Source organism: Pteropus medius, unplaced genomic scaffold, assembly GCF_902729225.1.
Source record: "Pteropus medius unplaced genomic scaffold, Ma_sr-lr_union100, whole genome shotgun sequence".
Taxonomy (NCBI): Eukaryota; Metazoa; Chordata; class Mammalia; order Chiroptera; family Pteropodidae; genus Pteropus; species Pteropus medius.
Window position 1 is genome coordinate 21,365,531 of NW_024349801.1, and position 24,670 is coordinate 21,390,200.

At 33.2% G+C, this 24,670-nt stretch overlaps 1 protein-coding gene across 3 annotated transcripts in view; it reads right to left on the bottom strand.

Moving 5' to 3' along the window:
• Nucleotides 1–24,670, bottom strand: part of USP8 (ubiquitin specific peptidase 8) — a 48,204-nt gene that overhangs the window by 21,350 nt on the left and 2,184 nt on the right. For 2 of the 3 annotated variants that reach the window (XM_039889060.1, XM_039889062.1), the window contains exons 2-6: nucleotides 17,078–17,246; nucleotides 14,605–14,749; nucleotides 10,801–10,886; nucleotides 9,328–9,490; nucleotides 1,166–1,208 (exon numbers count right to left, since the gene is read on the bottom strand). In XM_039889060.1, coding sequence (XP_039744994.1) covers nucleotides 1,166–1,208; nucleotides 9,328–9,490; nucleotides 10,801–10,886; nucleotides 14,605–14,749; nucleotides 17,078–17,181 — 541 coding nt within the window. In that variant the 5' untranslated portion in view covers nucleotides 17,182–17,246. The remainder of the gene's footprint in view (nucleotides 1–1,165; nucleotides 1,209–9,327; nucleotides 9,491–10,800; nucleotides 10,887–14,604; nucleotides 14,750–17,077; nucleotides 17,247–24,670) is intronic. The other variant, XM_039889061.1, reaches the window with a different exon arrangement.

Genomic DNA, 24,670 nt, shown 5'->3' on the forward strand with positions numbered 1-24,670 from the left:
TTTCATGATACAATGACAAGGATCATAGGGCCCCAAGCCTAAAATATTTACTATCTAGCTCTTTAATATCCAGCCAAAATAAACATTCTCAATGTGGCTATTTTCTTTTTCCAGCTTCTACCACCTGAGTGAAAGGTTGAAAAGTACTACAAGAGAGCTTAAATATGTAAAGAACTATTTCTTCAGCAGTGAGCTGTGAGAAGAATGTAGTTACAGTATCTCCTAAGCTAAAATACCCTAGCTGTTAATAACAATGCTACTTCCCTTTCTAAACATCAAGATCATTTTGACAACAAAACAGTCTAAACGGGTTGAGAACAAACCATTGAGAATTAAAGCAGAGTAAGATAAAAATGAACATATGAATAAAAACAAATCTTAGAATGAATTGATTAGGAAAGTATCTTACTAAATAAGTTTATTTGATTATTGTATTGGCAATATTTTAAATAAAGAATTTATTTTAATGTTACGTACAATTAATATTTAAGTTAAAACTTTTCTGAGAGGAAAAGTTGCAATTGCCTAAGTCTTGTTCTTTAGGTAACATATTTGTACTAGAGCATCAACACCACCTGAGAATAACATTAAAATTATTGGTTTAGATTTTTGAAGGGAGTGCAGAAGCCTTCTAAATAATTAAGTCTTCAACCTAGAGTCATAAGTAGTAATAGATAATTTATATAAAGTTTACTACATGTTCTACTAGTTTCACATATATTAACTCATTCAATCCTCACAATAACCCTATTAAATAGACACTATTATTACCCCCACTTTAAAAATGGGGAAATTAGGTTAGGTTAAGTAACATGCTCAAAATCACATGGAAATTCAGAGGAGGAGCCAATGTTCAAATCCAGGCAGTCTACCTTCTGAGAGTCCATGTTCTTGACCACGATACAAACTACATCTCAAAAAGAAAAATATTACAAACTGTGGTTTTGATGCTTTCAATTGCATATTACCATAAATATTCTCTATGATATATAAATTCAGAACATCATACATTTTCAATATATTTGTACAGGTTAGGAAAAATGATAAAGCTTACATACAGATTAGAAACAATGTTAAAATCTCACTGTGTAAAATCTGAAGCTTATTCTGATTAAAAGATCTGAGTAATAACCTAAAAGAACTCCCTCTTTCTGTACATACTTACCTTTCTCTGTGGTCTCATTCTTTTCGCTCTTTTCACCATTTATCTATTTCATAGAAAAAAAAAGTTTCAACTTTAGTAGAAACAAAAATTTTCATAGAAACAAAAAGTTCAACTTTAATACTTCATTAAAACAAAGCCTAGAAAATTAAGAGTACAGAGTTACTGGCATTTTATAAAAATACAGATGAACAGTAATGACATTACTGGCAGTAGTTTACAGCAAAAATAACTAGCAGTATATCAGAACTATATGACATTTCCTCAAAATTTTCTTCAGTTAGCAGCCAAATATAATTTAAAAGCAGAGATTGTTAAAGAAATTTTTAAATTTAATTTAATGAGAGAGTACTTCTTGCAATGAAATAAAAATGGGGCTATTCCCTGGCAAAAATATTCAGTGATGAAAGAGAAAAACCTACAAATAAGAACACTTTACCCAGCAAAGTGAAGGAGAGATAAAGAGCTTCTCAGACAAGCAAAAGCTAAAGGAGTTCAACATCACTAAACTAAACCAGCACTCTAAGAAATGTTAAAGGGACTTCTTTAAGTAGAAAAGAAACAGCCAAAAGTAAAACCAAGAAAATAACAGAAAGAAAAAAAACTCATGTATTAAGGCAAACATTTAGTAAAAGTAGGGGATCAACCATATATATGGTAAATATAGGTTAAAAGAAAAAGTAGTAAGATCATGTGTAACTACAATAATAAAGGGATATACATGTGCCCATGCACACACACATACACACACACTTGCACACAAAAGATGTAAAATATGACAAAAATATATACGTGGGAAGGTTAGTAAAAAACGTAAAGCTTTCCAGATAGTATATGATTCCAGTTATGTGAGGTACCTAGAGTGGGTACCTCTAGTCAAAAGCATAGAGACAGAAAGTAGAATGGTGGCTGCCAGGAGCTTGGGGGAGAAGGGATTTTGGAGTTATCGTTTAATAGATATAGTTTCTGTTCTGCAAGATAAAAAGAGTTCTGAAAATGGATAGTGGAGATGGGTGCACAACAATGTGAATTTACTTAATACCACTAACTGTGTACTTAAAAAAATGGTTAAGATGTTAAATTTTATGGAAAAATGGCGTAGATGATAAAGGCTTTGTTCATCTGCTCTTGCGAACACATGGAAACACAAAGCAAACAGCAAGCAGAGTCGCCTGGGGTCTAGATGAACAAGCTGTATAACTAGGGAGAGAAATAAAAAATCACCCTGCAATGGGAGGAGGTAGGACTGACCGAGGATGCGAGGTTACCATGGCTGAGCGAGACAGAGGCTGCAGCAGCTGCAGACGTTACTCTTAAAGGGGCTGTGTCTGTGACTGAATTTTTGCAGTGACAGCCTCGCTTGTTCTGAGCACCAGCACCCAGTAGGCTGCTGGGGGCAGGGGGCACCAGGGACATACAGGGGTACTCTGAATTGTTGAAGTGAGGGCCAGAGGTGAGGCTTTCTCTCAGGCAGAAGTGCTGGTGGTATCCATTGTTCCTCTGTTGAGCCCTCCCCACTCCCAGTATGCAGACCCAGCGCCACCACAGATAGCTGAGACATCATCAAACTGGATAACAGAGGTCACTCCACCCAGAGGATTCCCTGAAACTCCTCCTGTCCGAAGTCATGGCCCTATCCAACCCACATCTAGTTGTGTCCTTGTCAAGTCCTGTGCAACTTGCTGAGCAAGCTCCAAGACCCACATTGGTGGCAGCTGACCTCAGTTTCTGGCATGGTTTCTTGAGGCAACTATAAGCACAGCATCTGTGGATTGCTTGCTCTGTCTTAACAGGTGGCCCTGAATGGGCACAGGCTGGGGCTAAACTTGGCCTGTAGCTGAGGCCCTATCAAGACTGTGCCACTAACACCTACTACACAAAGCCACACTAATAAGACCAAGAGACTTAGGAGCTTTGCTTATGTACATATAAACAGACACAGAAAGGCAGCCAAAATGGGAAGACAAAGAAGCAGAAACCATATGAGAGAACAAAACAGAGACCCAGGAATCAGTGGAGTCAAGCAATCTAATAGATGCAGAGTTCAAAACACTGGTTATATACTCAATGAATTTAGGGGAAGTGTAGATGAATTCATTGAGAACTTCAACAAAGAGATAATAAAAAAAATGGAAATGGAAATCATAAAAGGGAACCAGTAGAAATGAAGACTGCATTATCTGTGATGAAGATTATATTAGAGGGAATTAACAAAGTGGATGAAAAAGAGGATTGAACCATTAATATAGTGGATGGGAACGCCAAGGACACTCAATCAGAACGACGAGAAAAAAGAAGCCAAGAATATAATAATAAGTTAAAGAGTCTTTGGGACAAAATTAAATGTAAAATTATCCGTGTAATAGGGGTGCCTGAAGGAGGAGAGGGAGAACAAGAAGTGGAAAAGCTATTTGAAGAAATATTGATGGAAAACTTCCCTAACCTGGTGAAGGAAATAGACATACAATCCCAGGAAGCTCAGAAAATCCCAAGAAAGAGGAACCCAAAGAGGCCCACACCAAGACACATCATAGTTAAAATGCCAAAGGTTATATAAAAAGGGAGAATCTTAAAAGCAACAAGAGAAAAGCAGTTAGTTACCTACAAGAGAGTACTCAGTAAACTGGCAGCTGATTTCTCAAAAGAAACTTTGCAGTACAGAACAGTTTGGCACAAAATATTCAAGTGATGAAAACCCAGGACTACAACCAGGAATACTTCATCCAGCAAAGCTATCATTTAGAGTTGAAGGACAGATAAAAAGCTTCCTAGACAAAAATAAGTAAAGGAATTCATCAGCACCAAGCTATTACAGAAAGTTGGAGGGACTGCTTTAAGAAGAAAAAACATGTATTAAAATCATGAATAAAAAATGTTAATAACTACATATCTATCAATAACTACCTCAAATGGAAAAGAATTAAATGCTCCAACCAAAGGATAGGGTGGCTGAATGGATAAGAAAACAAGACCCCTGCATATGCTGCCTACAAGAGACTCACTTCAGATTAAAAGACATACACAGACTAAAAGGAAGGGGATAGAAAAAGATATTGCCTTGATGGACCTAGAAGATATTGTGCTAAATGAAGTAAGTCAGATGGTGAAAGACAAATACCACCTGAATTTCAGGAGGAACCTAAAGAACAAAATAACAATAACAAAAATGAAAACAATCTCATAGATACAGAGAATATTTTGAGGGCAACTAGACAGGAAGGGTTGGAGGGGATGGTGAAAAAGGGCAAAGGGAGTAAGTGCAAATGGATAGTTAGAAAATCGTCATGGAGATATAAAGTGTAGCATAAGGAAAATAGTTAATAATGTTGTAATAAATAGGTAAGGGGGGAAGAAGGGTACTAGATTTAGTGGGATGACCACTTGAGCTCTAATCACTATGCTGTACAACTAAAACTAAAATATTATTGTATGCCAACTATAATTGAAAAAAAAACTCATTGAATTGTACAATGTAAATATGAGCGACTAATTGTCTAATATATTTAAATAAAGCTGGGGAAAGAAAAGATGTTAAATTTTATGTTATGTGTATTTTACCACAATAAATTAAAAAAAAAACAAAACATAAGGCCCTATCTCCCAGTCTCTGTGGGAGGGTAGAAGCCTAACTTCTGTAAGTGACAAATAGCAAACACAGATGATCTCTCACATTGACCAATCTCCCCCTAACATTTTCCAATACTTCTCCATTAGCTAACCAGCATTTCAATTATTTATTTTATTTATTTTTATTTTTTATGGTGATATTGGTTAACAAAATCCAGTAAGTTTCAGTTGTACATTTTAACAGTAAGACATATATATGCTTACATTATATGTTCACCTCCCATAGTTAATTTCTTTTGTTACCACATATTTGACCCGTTTTACCCCATCTACCTCCCCTCTCCCCCCAGCTAACCAGCATTTTAAAATCTTCCTACATTTTGTTTACACATTATTGAGTTAAATTTTTCTCCCATATTACAGTAGTCTTAAATAAAGTCTTCCTTAAAGTTAAAAAAAGCAGGCTTTTAGAATGTGATTATAAGTGACCATCAACTTTATAAAAATAGACTATAATAAACATAGCTTGTTATATATGAATCTTATGGTAACCACCAAAACCTTATAATAGGTACAAAAAATAAAGAGAAAAGAACTAAAACAAACCACTAAAGAAAGCAATCAGTGTACTAAAGAAGAAAGGAACAGTGAAAAACAATGAAACAAACAAAACAATTAATAAAATGGAAATAACTACATAGCTCCAATTAAAAGACACAGGGTGGCTAAATGGATAAATAAACAAGACCCAAACATGTAATGCTTACAGAAGACTCACTTTAGAATTGAAAGACACACACAGACTGAAAGTGAAGGGATGGAAAAAAGAGATTTCAGGCTAATGAAAGTGAAAGAAACCTGGGGTAGCAATACTTACATCATACAAAATAGACTTTGAAACAAGACTATAACTAGAGACAAAGAAGGACATTACAGAATAATAAAAGGACCAATCCAACAAGAGAATGTAACACTTGTAAACATTTTGCACTCAATGTAGGATCATCTAATAACATAAAGCAGGGGTCTCCAATGCCCAGGCCGCAAATAGGTACTGGTACTGAAGCTTTATCTGTATTTGCAGCCGCTCTCCAGCACTAGCATCACAGCCTCAGCTCCACCTCAGATCATCAGGCATTAGATTCTCATAGGAGCACCGGTTCCTGGTGCCAAGAGAGTTGGGGACCACTGCCTTAAACGACCCATTAAACCAGACAGACTTGAAATTTCAGAATATTCCACCCCAAAAGAGTATAGTACATATTCTTTTCAAGTGCACATGGAACATTTTCCAGGATAGACCACATGTTAGGCCACAAAACAAGTCTCAATAAAATTAAGAAGACTTAAATCATATCAAGCATCTTCTCTGATCACAACAGTATGAAACTAGAAATCAATTACAAAAAGAAACTAGAGAAAACAAAAAACACATGGACATTAAACACCAAGCTACTAAATAATCATGGTTAACAAAGAAAATGAGGAAATAAAATTACTTAGACAACACAATGATCCAAAATATATGGGACATGGCCAAACCAGTTCTAAGAGGAAAATTCATAGTGATACAGGCCTAACTCAAGAAACAAAATAAATTCCAAATAAACAGTCTAATCTTACCCCTAAAGGAACTAGAAAAAGAACAAAGCTCAAGTGAGCAGAAGGAGGGAAATAATAAATATCAAAGTGAAAATAAACAAAATAGAGATTGAAGAAAAATAAAACATACCAATGAAACTAAGAGCTGGTTCTTTGAAAAGATAAAGAAAACTGACAAAACTTTAGCCAGACTCATCAACAAAAAGAGGGAGGCTCAAAAACATAAAATCGTAAATGAAAAAGGAGAGGCAACAATTGACACCAAAGAAATACAAAGGATAAGAGAATACTATGAGCAATTATAAGCCAACAAATTGGACAACCTAGAAGAAATAGATGAATTTCTAAAAACACGATCTTCCAAGACTGACTCAAAAAGACACAGAAAATCTGAACAGATTACCAGCAATGAAATTGAAGCAGTAGTCAAAAATGTCCCCCAAAACAAAAACACAGGACCATATGTCTTCATAGGTAAGTTTCACCAAATATTTAAATAATTACTATCTTTCTCAATCTATTCCCAAAAATCAAAAGGAGGTAACACTTCCAAACACATCCACAGGGCCAGTATTACCCTACCAAAACAAGACAAACACAACAACAAAAAAATTTAGGCCAACATCCCTGAAGAACACAGATGCAAAAATTCTCAACAAAATACTAGCAAACCAAATTCACAATACATTAAAAAGATTCCCATGATCAAGTGGGATTTATACTCGGGATGCAAGGATGGTACAATATCTGCAAAATAATTGTGATACATCACATCAACAAATCCAAATATAAAAATCGTATCATCTCAATAGATGCAGAAAAAGCATTTGACAAAATTCAATATCCATTTATGATAAAAACTCTCAACAAAGTAAGAACAGAAGCAAATTACCTCAAAATGATAAAGGCTACATATGACGAGCCCACAGCTAACATCGTAGAATTAACAAATAAATTCAGTAAAATAGGATACAAAATTAATATACAGAAATCTGTTGCATTCCTATGCACTAATAACAAACATTCAGAAGGAGAAACTAAGAAAACAATCCCATTTACATTAAAAAGAATAAAATATCTAGAAATAAATTTAACTAAGGAAGTGAAAGACCTGTACTCTAAAAATTAGAAGACACTGAAGAAAGAAACTGAGGAGTACACAAACAAATGTAAAGACATACCATGCTCATGGGTTGGAAAGATTAATAGTGTTAAAACGACCACCACCCAAATCTACAGATTCAATGCAACCCCTAGCAAAATGCCAATGGCATTTTTATAGGAATAGAACAAATCATAAAATGTATATGGAGTCATAAGAGACCACAAAAGCAATTTTGAGAAACAAGAACAAAGTTGGAGGTATCAGGCACTTGAATTTCAAATTATACTACAAAGCTATAATAATCAAAATAATGTGGTACAGGCACAAAAACAGACATGGATCAATGGAACAGAGTAGAGAGCCCAGAAATAAACTGGTTATATGGTCAATTAATCTATGACAAATGAGAGAGGAATATACAATGGAGAAATGATAGCCTCTTCAATAAGTGGTGGTGGGAAAACTGAAGATATATGCAAAAAAATGAAACTGGACCACTCTCTTACACCACATACACACACAAAAAAACTCAAAATGGATTAAAAATGTAAATATAAGTCCTAAAATTCCTAGAAGAAAACATAGGTAGTAAACTATTTAACATCAGTTACTAGAATTAGTGTGATCACATTGTAAGGTATATAAGTGTTGAGTCACTAAATTGTACACCTAAGTCTAATAATGTATGCCAACTGTATTTAACTTTTTAAAAAATGTCCCTTCTTTGAGATGCATACAGAAAAATTTAGGAGCAAAATCATATGTTACCTGGAATCTGCTTCTAAATAATCTAGCCAAAGAAAAGGGGAAAGGTGCAGATCAAAAATATGACAAATGTTAGTTGATTACTGAAGCTGGGTAACAAGGTGTAATTGTATTTTCTTTTCAATATAAAAAGGCTAAACAAAAGTAAAACAAAAAAGTAGTTGGCTCTGCTGTTGGAAAGTCAACAAATGAAGAAATTTAAAAGTCCCTTTTGGTTCTTTGAAGTCTTACTATTTTTTAATGTCAGCCATTTGACTTATAAATGAACATCTAAGGCAGTATATTTCTTACATGAACCCCTAAAATCAAAAGATCAGATTTCTTCATTTACTTTTACATAATGCCTAGTCCAGTATCACAAACAATTCAATAACTATTTTTTAATGAAAGCAATGATGGTCCTCATACAAATGGTTAGCTAAAACCTACAAAATGCTTAAAAGAAATTAAAGCAGAAATCTTTCCATGAATCTCAACAGTGCAGAAGAAATTACATTTTAGGAAGAATAGTTTCTGAGGAGGTGAAGGCAGGACAATACAGTGACAGCTAGAAGGTAGAGATTCAGTCATCGATGGTGTTTGACAAACAAATGTTATTGAAAAGACTGCAAGTAGATGGTGGACAAAATGGAATGAGAGGAAGAGAAAGGAAGAGAAACCTGGGGCAGAGAAAGAGAAAAAAGCAAAGGAGGAGAGAATGAGACCCCAGAAATAGATAAAAGGTTTGGCACCAAATAAGTAGCATACCAAGTCTTTCTTTTAATATAAATTATCTTTAATTAGAAAAAGACTTTAAAGATCATTTATTTAAGATCTTCATTTGGCAAATGAGGAAATGAGAACTCAGATATACTGAATTACAGCTCAAACGCTCTTTCCAAATGCTCTAATCAAAGTTATCGTGACTGCTAAAAACTAATGTACAGAACATATTTCTGTAGATGCTCCAAGAAAAACTTGGTACCAACTGAAGCTAAAATATTCAATTCAATTTCTAATAAAACACATTAAATTTTATCTTTGTTGCCTAAAAGAACGTTGTAGTGATAACTCAACTCTTCTTCTTATGCAAATCATCTGAGAAGAAGAATGAACCTTTTTATCTCACAGAATAAATCTGAAATACCTTTCGGGTTTTGTCTTTGGAATCTAATACATTTTCCAAAGAACTTTTAGCTGATGTGCCACCATCCTCTCTTCCTGCTTCTTGTTTTTTCTGTTTCTGCAGTTTCTCTTCCTCCTGTCTGTCCTTTTCTTCAAGTTTTTTCCGAACTTCAGCTTCTTCATATCTAGATGAAAAAAGAAGTCAAGATGTTTTTTATGGCCATAATAATGGAAAGTAAAGGAGTTCCAGTTACATAACACTAGTACCCTGCTTGGGTACACATTTTCACCCAGCAATTGAAATTTGACACTGCCATTGTTCATTACAAGCTACAACTTGTAAATCTGCCTTATGTAGATTTATTTTAAATTGCCCCAAAATCTTAAAAAGAAACTCTATGTTCTCAAATTGAAGTTGTTTAATGCTCTTGTTGCTCTTTCTCTCCCACTAATTTCAACCTTTTAATGATTCAAATCTGCTATAATTTCCTTTTAAAAGGACTTACAATCTTAAAATTCTAAAATTAACTATAAAGTTTCATTTACTTATAAAGTGGTTCAAAATATTAAAAAGGACAAACAAATCAGTGAAAGACCTAAAGCTCAAAAGATAGAGGAGATAAAGAACATGAAGACTGTTAGTAACAGTATGATTAGGGAAAAACTAAGCAAACCCAAGAGAAAACAGCTAATAATGGGTAACCCAAAGATTAGAAGAAATTCTATTCTACTTACTTAACTGGCTAAAGAAAGAGAATAGTGATTCTAAATGGTATCATTCACCTTAACATACTCTAGACCCAAGATTAGTAATTTATGGAAAAGATGAAGGGAATACATTAGTTAAAAAATATAATTTCTAAGTAAAGACTATGATGTATACAACTATCATAGTTAATTGATCCAAGAATGAAAAATCATTAAGAAAAAATACTGAACTAAAAATAGTTCTCTTTTTATTTTGTTATTTAGAGAATGACTAAAAATTGAAACATACTATTTTTAATTTCTAATTATTCTATAAGCCTGGTAAACCAGTCATGGCAAATACTAGAATTAATTTTTTTAAAAAACATTTCGATCTGCAACCAGGCAGTAAATACTTCATTACTATACAGTAACTAACAGTTAATACTTCATTCCCATAAGAACAGTGTCCAGTAACACATTACAACATGAGGCATATGAGGAATTGCTTTTATCTGAATAATCTTGTCAGAAAAAATTGGACCTGAGCTCTAACATAATACACCAATGTTTACTGTAATCTACCATCCTAAACATTTTTACAACTTCAGTAAAGAAAATTAATGGTAATACATGAACATAAGTAATATGGCAAAAGATTTTAATTTTTGTGTCCTACTTAACATAGGACTTATTTCCAGGACTTGGGATTTATAAACATGATCGATATAAACAGACAAATTCTAAATAATATTTTTATGTTCTAAATTTTAATCTTGTAAAGATTTGATAATAATAATGTCTGTACCTGAGTTTAAGGCTTTCAGAGAGTCTTTCGGCTTCTTCGATAGCTTTTTTGATGTTTGCAGGTCCAAGTATTGAATGAAAGTAGTCCTAAAATTATATGAAACCCATCCTATACTGTTAGTACTGGCCATTGTACACAGTTCTAATGCTAAAAAAAAACATTAAAATCATGGCACTTATGTAAAGGGAAGTTTAGATGAAAACGTTATTATGATTGAAGTACTTTTTAAAAACTTTTAACCTACATAAATGCACACTTATTCTCCAAGTGTTTCAAAAGTATCTCATCATACTATTAGCATGGTTTAAAAAATTCTAGTAGGTAACAATTTTACTTACCTGTAAGGTACCTTTTAAGAAGTATAGATACTATTCTTATTATTTATAAATAAGTGCCAAAAAGCAAAGCTTTTGAGAGCATAATATATTTATCTAGTGTAAACAGATACTGAGCTTTTTGTTCCCACTAGTTTTAGAGCAATAAAGCAAATTGTGTATCAATCTACAGCATGGAATTTGTTTTATTTGTTTTAAAGGGAGATATGTTTGCTTCTACCTGTATTTTACAACAGCTGCCCATTTTCCAACTGGTGTCAAAGCACTTTAGACAAAAAAACAAGTTTTACATTTGAGAAAACCTTTAGTAACTAAAAATCAAATGATAGAAAATAAACCATCAAAAATATAATCTACCTTTAAAAAATACAAAATGCTTGGCATATAATTCACTAATAAACATAACGAAGCTTTTTTTTTTTTTTAAAGTCACTTCTCTAAGAAGTCACTCATTGATCCTGCAATCAGAGGTATTTTCAAATCAAAGTTGGTTCAACATGACTGTAGTACAGTGAAACTCAGCTAATTATTGGATCTAATTTGCCACAACTTGTCAGTATGACTTTGCAAACAGACCTTATTAGCACAGTTGATCACAAATGATACAGTAATCAAAATTTTAAAAAAGAAAGGCCAGAAGGTCAAAAATATCCATCTCTGGCTCATGGAAAGGCAGTCTCCAAGAGCTTTGGGTAGAGTAAATCTGTTGTAACAGCTATCATATGTCTATCTATCTAGCCTAAAAGTAGATCATGTTTCAGTTGAGTTTATTCTTCTAGATTAAAGACTAAGTAAGTAAAAAGGTCCTCTCACTATGAATTTCAATAAAAGTACACAATATGTTCAATATTGTGTCAATTGAAAATTATAGTGGAAACTGTAATTACTTCAGTTATCAGTGTCCAGACTACTGATAAACTTTTTTAATAGAACAATCTGTAATCATTACTGTAAGATTTCTCTGATTAAAAACAAAATACAAAGTAAACCCCAAAAATACTATGACTTGTTTTATTAATTTTTGACATAGACTATTAAATAGCCAGGCTGTATGCTCAGCTTAATCCTGTTTAAATCCTGGAAAAATTGTGTGTTTGGCTATGCCTGTTACAAACTCTCAGATGACACTCTCCTAATACTAGTGAGGTTTCCTGTCAATAGTTATCTCTCTCTGTGCTCTTATGGGAGCATGGTTAAATTAAGTATAAATATTTTCAAATTTTCAATAGTATTGACAATTGGCAGATTTGAAAAACGTCCAATTCTTACACAACTAAAAACTTTTGCTTTTGAGGTTTAGCAAGTAGAACTTTCCTATTCCTGAATGTACAAATTCAAGCAACTCTCATGATTTCCCAAACAAAAAGGTTTACCAATAATATTGAGGGTTAATTATTAAGAATGCTATGGAGATTTAAAAACGTCATTCTAATTTTATCTGATTTTGCTATACGAATATTTTCAATATATCTGTCTTCTTTCCTTTTCAGATAACCCTGAAAAAACTGTTCATAAACTGATTTTTTCAATGCGTAAGCAATAAATGTACTATGTTCTCTACTCGTGAGCTTGCTAAATTAACTAAATTTGTCTAAATCTTAAATATTCCATAGTGTAAAATAAGACTGAAAGATAAAGTTTCTGAAGAAAAAACTTGACATTACATTCTGTCCTTACCTGATTTAAAAGGTAAACATGAAAAAATATTTAGTTAGTAAATTTAACACTTCACATACTTGAAGTACACTGGAGAGGTCGGGCTAAATAAAACAAAAACAGTTCTAAGACAGAAGCAGATGTGATACCCTGGACAGAGCAAATGAAAACAGTCCTTTTACTGAAAACCAGGAACTGAACAACTGCAGCATATGAAGTAACAGGGAGCTTCCTAACCTGAGCAACTCTTGAGACTTTCAAGTAGATATTTCCTTTGGGAATATAATACTCTGTGGAAACAGAAAAATCTCTTTATCGATTAAAGTTTACTGTTAATCTTCTCAAATTAAAAAAAGGGGAGGCTAGAAAAACACCCCCTATCTTGTCAAAGAAAAAAACTACTAACTTAGAAAATAAAGCAAAAAAAAAAAGTACATTAAAAAATTGGCCCCACAATAGAAAAAAAGCAAACACTAAAACTACCAAACTTACCCAAATTTGCAAAATTTTCAAAAATATTTACTTTAGTGAACCCTTCTACTTTTTTAAAAGCAATTCTATTTTAACAGATACTGTGAAAACCATCAAAGAGTATGCAGACACTTATTTGAATTTGGGTAAGCCTCTGCCTCTATCTGCAGGTAAGTATGCCTAAAATGTTCCAAAGACAGGACCAATCCAGCTAGACATTTGTGGAAAAGAAGATGAACCTCCAAATGCAAGGGGCCACCTTTCCAAAGCAAGATCTAAAACCCCATAACTATTATTAGCATAACCTTGCTGGTGAGAAGAAACAGTAGCAATTATTTATCACCATTAAATAAAACTTAACTTATATTCCTTAACCAACAACTGAAAGAAATTATATTAGTCCCACTACTGTGGAGAAAAATAAGGTTATTTCAAAGAATAAGAGAACTTTTTTAACTTCTATAAGTCAATTTAAATGAGGCAAGGCAATTCTACCACCAGTGAACAAAATAAAAATCTCAATATTAATTTAAGAATAGCTTCTCTACCAGATAAGAAACCTATAGGCAGTATTTTGCTACTATTTATTGTCTGGTAGAAAGATTGTTCCTAAATAAAGGAGGAACCATCAACACAAAATTCTTCCCATTTCTCTAAACAAGTCTGTTAAGTTCTTCTTTTGCCTGTTTCTGGTGCAAATGAAATGCAACAGTTTTTTCTAACATTTATCCTAGGCATCAGTTCTCTTTTTTTATTTACACCTCCCCTTCTCTCCTTACCCATGGCTTTAGCAAAGAAAGGGATCTGCTCAAAGGATTAAAAGCAAAAATAAATAAATAATTATACAAAAATGGAAGAAATCAGCATTAATTTTGCAAACTGAGATCTTTAATCTCAGACCTTTAAAGGCTACAATGTCAGTGACAAAAAGCTGACACATAAAAACAAGTGACTAAACTTTGAATCTTGAGAGAGTACAATCAGTCATGTTTTTCTTAATATATCTTAATGTATGAGTAAACTGAATCCTTCCACTTGACCTGGCAATGATTTATCATAATAGAAAACTGATTATGAGTCTGTATGTTGCTATAAACTTGTACTAGTGCAACACAAATTAAGAATGTGCATATGTGTGTATCCACATATGCACGAATATATATTTGCAAATAATGAAACTAAATCTTCAGTTTCAGTTTGCTTTTTCGATCTGCTAAGAGTTTAAACTTGCTATGATATACTATGATCTAAATTTCAGTATTAGTTAAAACTTTTAGAGGAAATTGGTAACTCCATTGTGCAAAAATAACTTAGCAAATAAAAAGGTAGAAATAAAAGGTACCTGCTCTTGCTTGAAATCAGGCCTTATTTTGATAAGGTTATAAACAGTCATATATTTCATATATAGTACATAGGCCTTTTCCTCATCACGATCTAATCTGCATTCTTCTGCTGCCTTGAAGATCTTCAGGGCACTCTGTACATAACTTAAAATTAGAGAAAACGCAATTAAAACACTTGACATCAGAAAGAAAAAGTCATGTATAAAGTCCACTGAGAATATCGATAAATTTCATATTTCGGAATCCATACAAAGTTAGACATAAGTTTGGATGCAACTTGAGTATTTCCCTTATGCGACAAGTAAACATTTGTTTCATAATAGCTGTTTGTACACCACAAACTGTTCAAAATGCAGTCCAGTTTTAAAAGATTTGCTATAACAGAATCCTGAGGCTAACTGTTCTTGGGCAGCTGCATAATAGTCATACTCTATAATTAAAGAACATACCACTTGTATTGAAATAGGAGAGCTAAAATCTTTATTATTTTAATGTTAAACAAATAGTTTCAATTCTCCTCACTCCTTTCTAACCATTATGTAACATTCTCCCCATCTAAAAATCCAAGAAACTAGGGAAAGGAAAGGGAATGTGAGTTTAAACTTTTGACTTAGTTCAGGTTTTCTACAAAGTGTCTGAACTGCACTGATTCACTGGTCCTAAAAGAAAAAGAGAATTAAAGTCCAAAAATATGTCATCTTAAAATTCCAGTTCAGTAAAATAATTTGAAGATTCTGTGGTATTCAAAGGACAGGTTCTTGGTTTGACAGTCTTTAGAAAGCACATTATATAATAAAATAGGTATTTCTACAAGAGGAATTCATTCACTTAGCACTAAAGTTTTGGTAACCAAGTTATAATGCCAATGCTTACATACAATATGTTTATCAATAACTGATTTATACAAAGCAGTGCATCTTGTTTTCTATATTTTTCAAACTGTGCTCCAAGATTGAGACATGGATTAATGATGAAGTTGGTTAGGCCAAGGAAACAGAAGACCACACAACAAACAGGGCCAGGTGGTATTTAGAGCCAAAGATGGTATTATACAAAGCTCTTTTGAGTCAGTGTGTATACCCTGCTTCACATGGCATCATAGTCTTGGAATAATCGAACCAAAGCTAGTGAGGAGATTCTCTAGAGAAGTTTAAGAGTGGGTGCAACAGTCTTTGGGTTTTCTTCAAATTTCTTTCACCCTGATACGTGTACATCTCTTGTGCCTATATGATCAAGCTGAGATGACTACAATGCCTCTGTGAGTCAGTGAACCAGCCAAACATTCTAAAAGGATTCTAGCAGTCTCTAGAACCATGCTATGACACAGCAAGAACATGAGTTTATGGTGGTATACTTAAAAAGTCCTTCAGACATACCGCTTCCTATGGGATCAGGTAGTCACAGAGCAAAACCAGACATTGCAAGAACGGACTGATCTGTTTTAGGGTTAGATGAAGTTCTCTGAAAAAGCTTCAAGGTGGCTTTCTTTCTCATTGTTCCCTATTTGAAAATCATTCAAGAGATGTTAAAAGGAGCTATTCTCTCCATCACCCCATCAACATTACCAAGTTAACTCAAGAAGTGGGCCAAACTCTTATTCTTCCTATCTCCCCAAAGATCTCTTTTGAAAAAGCCCCTTTTGTCGTTAGTAATGTTTAGTAATATCATTTCATTCTTGGATTTTCTTTCCTGACATTCTTTAAAGTTCCTACTACTCTCTTGTCTTCATCTTTAATGTTATGTTTTCTTCCCACCCTCTGTTTATTTCCTTAAAAAAAACTCATAATGATATCCCTTGTAATCGTAAGTTTCTTAACTGCCTCATCACAGGTTCATTTGGAACCATACGTATCATTTTTTTAAGAGCTTCGCATTTATCTCCAGTCATGGAACACTATTTTCCCCCGTGATTTCTAAAATCTGCTTGCCCCAAGTCTGGGGTGTATGGCTAGCTAGTCCTACCTTTCTTTCTGAAACTCTTATTTCCATCTCTATGATACATAAAATAAGTCATTAGGTTAAAAGTTCATGTCAAATTGGCACAAATTAATACTTTGGTGAATATTGGATTAAAAAAAATACATCTCTTTCTTTTAATCGAAGAAAGACTATTCCAGGACCATCTCTTATATGTGAAATACACAAGGATAAAATAATCTTTAATAAAGTAACGTTATACTGTTTTATAAAAAGATGTTAATTGTGGCTGAGTTTTGTAGAACCCTTGCAGTCTTTACCTCTTAAACTTATGATCTGGTATATTGTCCAGAAAATAGATAATATGCATATTAATAGAATATATATGTATTCTGGTAAGATAAAGTTAAAACTTCTCTAAGGAGGTCTTACTTTGTGAGATGATGCCATTGTTCAAATAATCTTTAAACTGACTACTCACCTAACTCATTTAACAATATAGAAATGAACTAAAAATTAATGTATGACTCAGTCAAACTAGCAATAGATACATACTTCTTAGTGCTTTTTTTCTCTGGTTTAACTTCTGTCTTCTTATTGAGGTCTTTTAGTGAAGAACTGAGGTAGAGTTCTTTAGGAACTGAAGCCACGGCAGGCATGATGAATAATCTTTATTTTTCCGCTTTTACAATGGATGGTGTACTTCATTAAAAGTAGTTATTTTCTAAAACAAAATGAACACAAATAATTCTGCTAGTTTTCCTCATTAACAATAAAACAAGCAAGCATTAAAAAAAAAAAACTCCCAAAATATATTCTTTGCTAAGAATATAATTTAATTTTAAATTATCTTGAACATCTATTTTGGGAGTATGAGATATTAATAAACAATTTTTTTTCAAATTTTCATTAACTAATGAATTACTGTTTGTATCATTTTGCCTTAAATATGAGGAATCTCCCCTGTCAGAGGAATTAACAGACTAAGAGCTTTTACATTTTTTCGATTAAATCTGCATTAATATATAGATCATAAATTAGAAATATTTCTTTCTCATTGATGATATCAGTTTATAAAAAGAAATAAGTGGGCACAGGGGCAGGTAAGCAGTGCCACTTTATATTAAGCTGGGGATATGAACATGTTTCCCTGGCAGAAAATACCAAAATACTTTGGTTTATTCTGTAAAAGTCTTTGATATTTCATGACATTCTTTGCTTCCTCATTTAATTTAGTAAATTCTGACTAGGAAGATGGAGAAGATAGTAAAACAAAATGAAGACAAAAGGAAGAAAGACTAGATATTAAGTTGCGTGTGTGTGTACATGTGCGTGGATGCATGTAGCTGGGGCAGATCAGGGGAGCATACCAAATGGAAAGTCCTAGCAAGATCGTAAGTGTCACCAAATGAAAACTTCAGGAATCTAATTAAATTTATACAAGGTATTTAGCTGTGAAGAACTAATTACAATTTGCATAGACACTGTAATTCATTTAAGAGATTATGACTTTTTTTCTCACTTATTTTCACTGTCTTAATGCTCTTCATTCCATCAGTTTACTATTATTAGATGAATGGACATCAATGAACATTTAATTCTAAAAAGTTGGGTAAGGTACAACTTTAGGGGGAAAGACTTCTGTTCACCTATGTGAAACTAAAAGCACCCCACTCTGCTTTGATTCTATCACATTTTATATTGAATACTAATATTTTCTGATTTCTTGAACTCATCCTTGTAGCCTTGTGCCATTAATCCACTGTCTTAGTCACTAAATCTACCTGTCTTTTTTTCTCTGAAAGTCAATTTTATAATTTTCAGTCTTTTCCATTTATACTTGGTCCATGTATCTATAAACACATATTTAACTTTACTTTGTAGCTTTAGATCCATAATTTAAAAACAGTGATCTCATATATAAACATTTTCTATGTTTTCCCTCTATTCTGTGTTCTGTGTCTGAAGGTATCGTGACAGGAAAGAAAGCCTCTGGACCACACCATTACTTCCAAATAGATCAATTAATGTTCAATATGTCCTTCTAGTTAGGTATCTAATTCATCACCAATTCATCACCAAAATGGCTAAAAGCATCTATTAAAGAAAGAGTATGACATGGACTCCCTTGGATTTCCTCATACTTACAGACGACAGCATCATTTGAGTGTCTTACGTTGTAAAACACACTATGTTAAGTGTTAAAGATATGAAGGGTATATAACATAGTCCCTGACTTCCCAGGATAAACAGTTCAGCTAGAGAACATACCCTAACCTCCCATACCAACCATCTCCCAACGTTGAACAAAAAAGCAGAAATACATATAATATGATGCCATTTGTATAAAATTTAAAAACAAACTATGCTGAACAATACATTGTTTAAGAATACAAATGAGGTAAGCCTATAAAGAAAAACAAAGAATGATAAATATAAAATTCTATTTCTGGGGAGGCAGACAATGTAATCAGGGAGGCACAGGCAAGGAGCATCAGCATTATCAGGAAGAACGGGTGATCACAGGTCACTTTAAAAAGAAAGAAGAAAAAAGACAGACAGACGGGATAGAGTGGAATGGTGTTCCAGAAACATGATTTCTGCTGAAACATAAATAGAGGTTGAGTAATAATACTTTTAAGTGAAAGTAAGGTCAAGAAACTAACTTTTTGGGAAGGTGCTGAAAGAAATCTGAGGCCTTAGTGATACTATAACAGACATCACTGTGGCAGAGTTCAGGGGACACTAGAGCTTGGACTATTTAATGGGGGCCAGAAAACAATAAGATAACAAGAGTTATCCGTGACTTTTCTGTCCCCAGCTAGCTCAGCTAAGATCTTAAACTTACACTCAACCAAGAAAACCAACATTTCCTCTCCTGACATAGGCCGGCTCTTGAAATGTAATTCCCAAAAGCCCAATCATTTTTTTTATTGGTGACACTACTAACTGATCTAAGGACTAAAGGCAAAGTTATGCAGAGTAACCAAGTACCAGTTTGACACTAATGTTTTCCAATTCTATCATCTATCTGGGTCATCAGTACTATTGGTCTAACCACAGAACATATTGTCGATTCATAACAATTAGGTTTTTTGGCTAAGAAAGCTATTGGTTTGAACCTTCTAAAATGAAGTCTAGAATATGTTCTCAGTTGAATTTCTCATGATAAGAATCTTTAAAACTTGGCTCTTTAAAAGACAAAGAATATAAAAACTATGTTAGCTACCTAGGTAACTTAAAATAGCAAATTATTTAGCTATTTCAAAGTTTGATTCAATTCAAACATTCACAGATATTCTGCTGTATGGAAGGCATTGTACTTTTAGGAATTTGAAGATTAGATGTGATCCACTTCCTCACAAAGTTTATCTAATATGAAAGAGAAAGTTGTAAGTAGTGGTAGTACAACATAGTATTCTTATTTACTCAAATTAAAAGAGTTACAAATATATAATGTACAATAAAGAAAATTAAGAAGGAAGATTAGGTATGACTAGAGGGATCTTGGGAGGCATCATGGGAAGATATAGCATTTATGTGAGTTTTGGTGGGAGAAGGCTTTTGAGAGAGATGAGTAACAGTATAAGGAAAAAGTCAAGAAAGTAAAAAACATCTTTAGGAACTAGCCAGTACAGAGAGTGAACAAGGATCTACTAGACACTACAGCCTGAAAAAATAGTCTAGGAACAGATAATGATTAAAGGCCTTGAATGTCACCATAAAGCATTTATTATTTTGTTTTTTAAAAGTAACAGACCAGGAAGGGGGCATGGATCACTTCACAGGTTATATAAATAAATGTCTAACCACTATACTGTATGCCTGAAACTAATATAATACTGAATGTCAACTGTAATTGAAAGATAAGAAAATTAAAAATAGAAGTTACACAGAGCCATAGCAGGGTTGTAAGAAGGGATTTATATGATCCAAATGCACAACAGTATTATAACTTTAAAAGACTGGAGATAAGAAAGACACTAGTTACCTATCATAATGATCCTAAGGAAAGACAATGAAAGTCAGACCTAGGGAAACAGATGGAATGGAGGAGGCAGATACAAGGGATACTGCATAGGTAGAATGACAGGACCTGGCAAATGATTAAACACATGGAGGGAAAGTACAGGGATAAAATTATGATGACATCCAAATTTTTGGGTTTCTAGGAGAAAGATTATGTTTTTAAAGTTACCTTTTCTGTACTTAATTGATTTTTGAGAACAGCTGAAATAAGTAACAATTTTCTCTGATAATGTCATCAAAGAACCACAGTTGTTTCCATTTTCATTTGCAAAATTATGTAAGTTATTCTGTCAAATAAGATGCCTGGTGTTAAAAATAGAGAATTGCTTTAATTGCTATTTCAGTTTCTACAATCACATACATTTCTGCAGAAGTCAAAGCATGAGGTAAAGGATTTTTTTTCATAATCAAATGAAAAACAAAGAAGGGTATATATCCAACTTAAATCTATGTAAGATTTAATGTGTTAAATTTTTGTTAAGTCATTCTGCTTCATTATACCATTAAAGAAATTTCAAAATAGATTGATAGAAAGTAAATTAGGGCCAGAATGACTGACTGAATTCATAATTTCTTATTTGGGCTGCAACCGTAAAAACAAAGGAAAAGAGCAGCAGCAGTTTGTTGATGTTACAACAAACTAGAACAAATTAAACATAACATATAACCCATTAAAATTACGTTATGATTCAAAAAGGACTGTAAGTAAACAAACAAACAAAAAAACCCCAAAACAAAAAACTAAGTATACGTATGAAAAATTAAAGTTCTTTGAAAACAAAAATAAATTTTCTTAAGATGTGTAAACCTGATAAAGATTAAGAACTCCAACTTTAGTCAAACAGCAATGCTCCAGAAGTGAAATACGTACAGCTGGAAATGAGTTAACAAATGGGGAGAAAATAGAGGGCATATAGTCTTACTATTACAGGTTACAACTGAAAAAGTATAAAAGTCCTGCAAAGCAATGCTACTCCAAGTATGGTCCACAGACCAGTGCTGTTTGGGTAACTGTTACCAGTCTGTGACAAAACACAACACTTATGATAGAAAGTAAGTCAATTAAACATATTGAACTTTTTATAGTAGTAAGACTTTCTCTATGAAGAAAGCAGTATATATTATATTGAAGCACAAACTTCAAGCCTGTAACAGAGACTGACTACTTTAAGTAACACTCCTCTAGGGGATAAAGAGAGTTCCATAGGGTTTCTGATCACAAACATCTTAAGTCTAGTTACCAAGGCAAAACCAATACTCATTACATAACAAGCCAACAATTAACTGTTACCCTATATATTAATATGTGATTCCAGTACCTAAGAAATCAGGAAATCAAAAGGAGGGGAAAATTTGGTGTAGCTTGCGGGGGAGAGGGAGGGGAAGGAGCTTCTTCCAGCCCAGAGTGTACTCTTCTCTTTTGGGCTGGTCCCTCTTCCTTCAAGGACCAACTTAAGTTCTACTTCTTCCATTCTTGATGGTCTAAATGCTACAGTATTTATCAGTATTGTTCCTTTAAAATTGGACCAAATACTGTATTAAACTAGGCTTTAAGATCCTCATGCTTTATAAGCATGCAGTGCTCATGATGATGTGATGAGATAGACAGAAATTGGCCTTAAGAAAGGTTATAGCTATGAATACAGTGAGGGGGAAAAAAAGGCATTTTAGAAGAGGAAACCAATACAAGCAAAGACACAAAATAAGGAATTAGTATGAGAAGGCAATAAGAAAAAAAAGAAATACTATAGGGATTATACTGGTATATCTTTACATGCCATTACTCTGACATGGTAGAGCCCTAGCATCTACCTCAGTAATCCTTAGTCAGCACTTAACTGCTGGCTAACAATAAATGATATTAGGTAAGGAGATGGAGTCACTTTATGGAGGACTTTTGAAGCCATCCAGAATTGTTTATATTTAACTCAGCAGGTAATAAGTCAGTTCTGACAGGAAAAAAGGTATCTCAGGGTGGGTCAAAGAGGGGATATGCAAGATGGATTTGAAGGAAATGGGAAGAGAATGATACTTTGGAAAAGAATAACTAGCAGACCACTGCGGAAAAAAAATTCACACACAAAAGAAGGTAGAAAACATGCTTTGATTAACAGGTTGACTGAAACAATATTTTCTCTTGTGTATGTACACACACACGCACACACACACACACACACACACAAACTTTCTACCCTAAGAAATGTGATGAATGGTAGTGCTGTTAACAAAAAGTAAATAAGTACTGTAGTTTTAAAAACTTAGCAGCATTTGGACTGGATAAAACTTTATTGTTGGGAGGCTACCCTGTGCATTATAGGATGTTTAGCAGCACCTCTCTACTCACTAGATGCCAGTAGTATCCACCCCCTTCATTGTAACAACCAAAAATATCTCCAGACATTGCCAAATGTACCCTGGGAGAGCAAAATTACCCCAAATAAGAACCTCAAATTTACAGGAAATTTTAAACATGCTGAGTGTATGCAAAAGAAACAACAATCTAAAGAAAGATGCCTTGATAGAGATGTAAATATGTAATTAGAGATAAAGTCTACAGAGAGACCAGAGAGATATTAAATCAACTATTAAGGGATTAATATTAATTTTGATAATCTCTATTATTTGGGGAGATAAAGTATTGGTATTGAAATGATATGTTATCTAGGATATGTTTTAAAATAATCCTATTTTCTTCACTTTTATGTACATTTTAAAACTCCTATAATAGTTTTTAAAACATAGACATCATTTGTATTAACTAAAATCATGGACTAGAATCACCAAGGAAATGCGATCTTGCTTATCTAAAACTGACAAGATACTTAAAGGCATCAGAACTTGGGGGTAGGGGAGGAGCATTCCTAAAGGGAAAAAGAAACAAAGAAGGAAAACTAAGCAAGTGCAATATCATGGAAATTAAAGAAAACGAGAATTCCAAAGAATTTTTACAAAGTTCTTACAATGCTTTTTAAAAAAGTAAAAGAACTAGCCCTCCTTCTCAAGAGTGTATAAACCAGCTTCAATATGGTAAACATTTAGAATACCTACATCTATTCAAGGTGCTGTGTTGGGAGCTACAGGGGATACAAAGAATATACCTAACAAAGTTTCTACTTAAGATGAAAGATAAATACACAATGGTAATACCTAGCAAAGTACCATAATACAGGCAGTAACAAACCATGCCAAAATCTGTTGCTTTTATTAACGACTATTACTAGAAAAAACAAAAGAGTAACTTTCCAGAATAGGTGTCTATCTATAGTTATAATCTTAACCCATTGTCTATCTCTTCTCCCTCTTTACCTCCTTAATTTTTTTTAACAGATGCAAAGTAGATGAGTAGGGAACCAGATAATATTCAGTATGTACCAAAAAGAGACATGGTTCTCAATCCTAGCTGAGCACTGGAATCATCTACAGAACTTTTAAAAATAGTGATGCCCAGAACCCACTCTTAAATGGTTAAATCAGAATCTGAGCTTAGAACTTGCACAGATGTATTTTTATACTTCCTCAGGTGAATTCTAATGTGCAGTCAAGACAGAGAACCATGGACATAAGGAAAAGATACGAGCACGTTACTAGAAGCAATGAAATAATATAAAGATGACAGTTAGTTTCCATCTGAAATCAACATCTAAAGTCATATAATTCCCAATCTACCAAAATTATGAAATCATTTTCATTTTTAAACATTGTAATTGAGAAATTAAAATAAATATCTTATCATTAACTTTATTCACTATACATAAGTACTGTTTTACTTGAATTAGTATGGTTATAAATATAGAATTTCAAATAAGTTTAATATAACATTTTATTTACTAATAAAAATTTTATATTATGAAAGTATTGTAGGTCTTAGTTTCATTTTCCATTTACTATCATATGATTTTGAGCAAATTCCTTGAATCTTCCTAACATCACCACTACTCTTGTTTACTTTCATCTGTAAAATGAGAATGCTTCATAGGTGTCGTATCAACAAATATATACAGAAAAATGCTCTGAATACTGTAATATGCAATGAAGATATAAAGCATTATGGTTAAAGAAATTGGAAGTGTACCTTATTCTGCAACCATTAAACCCAAATATTAGTCTATACAACTTTGT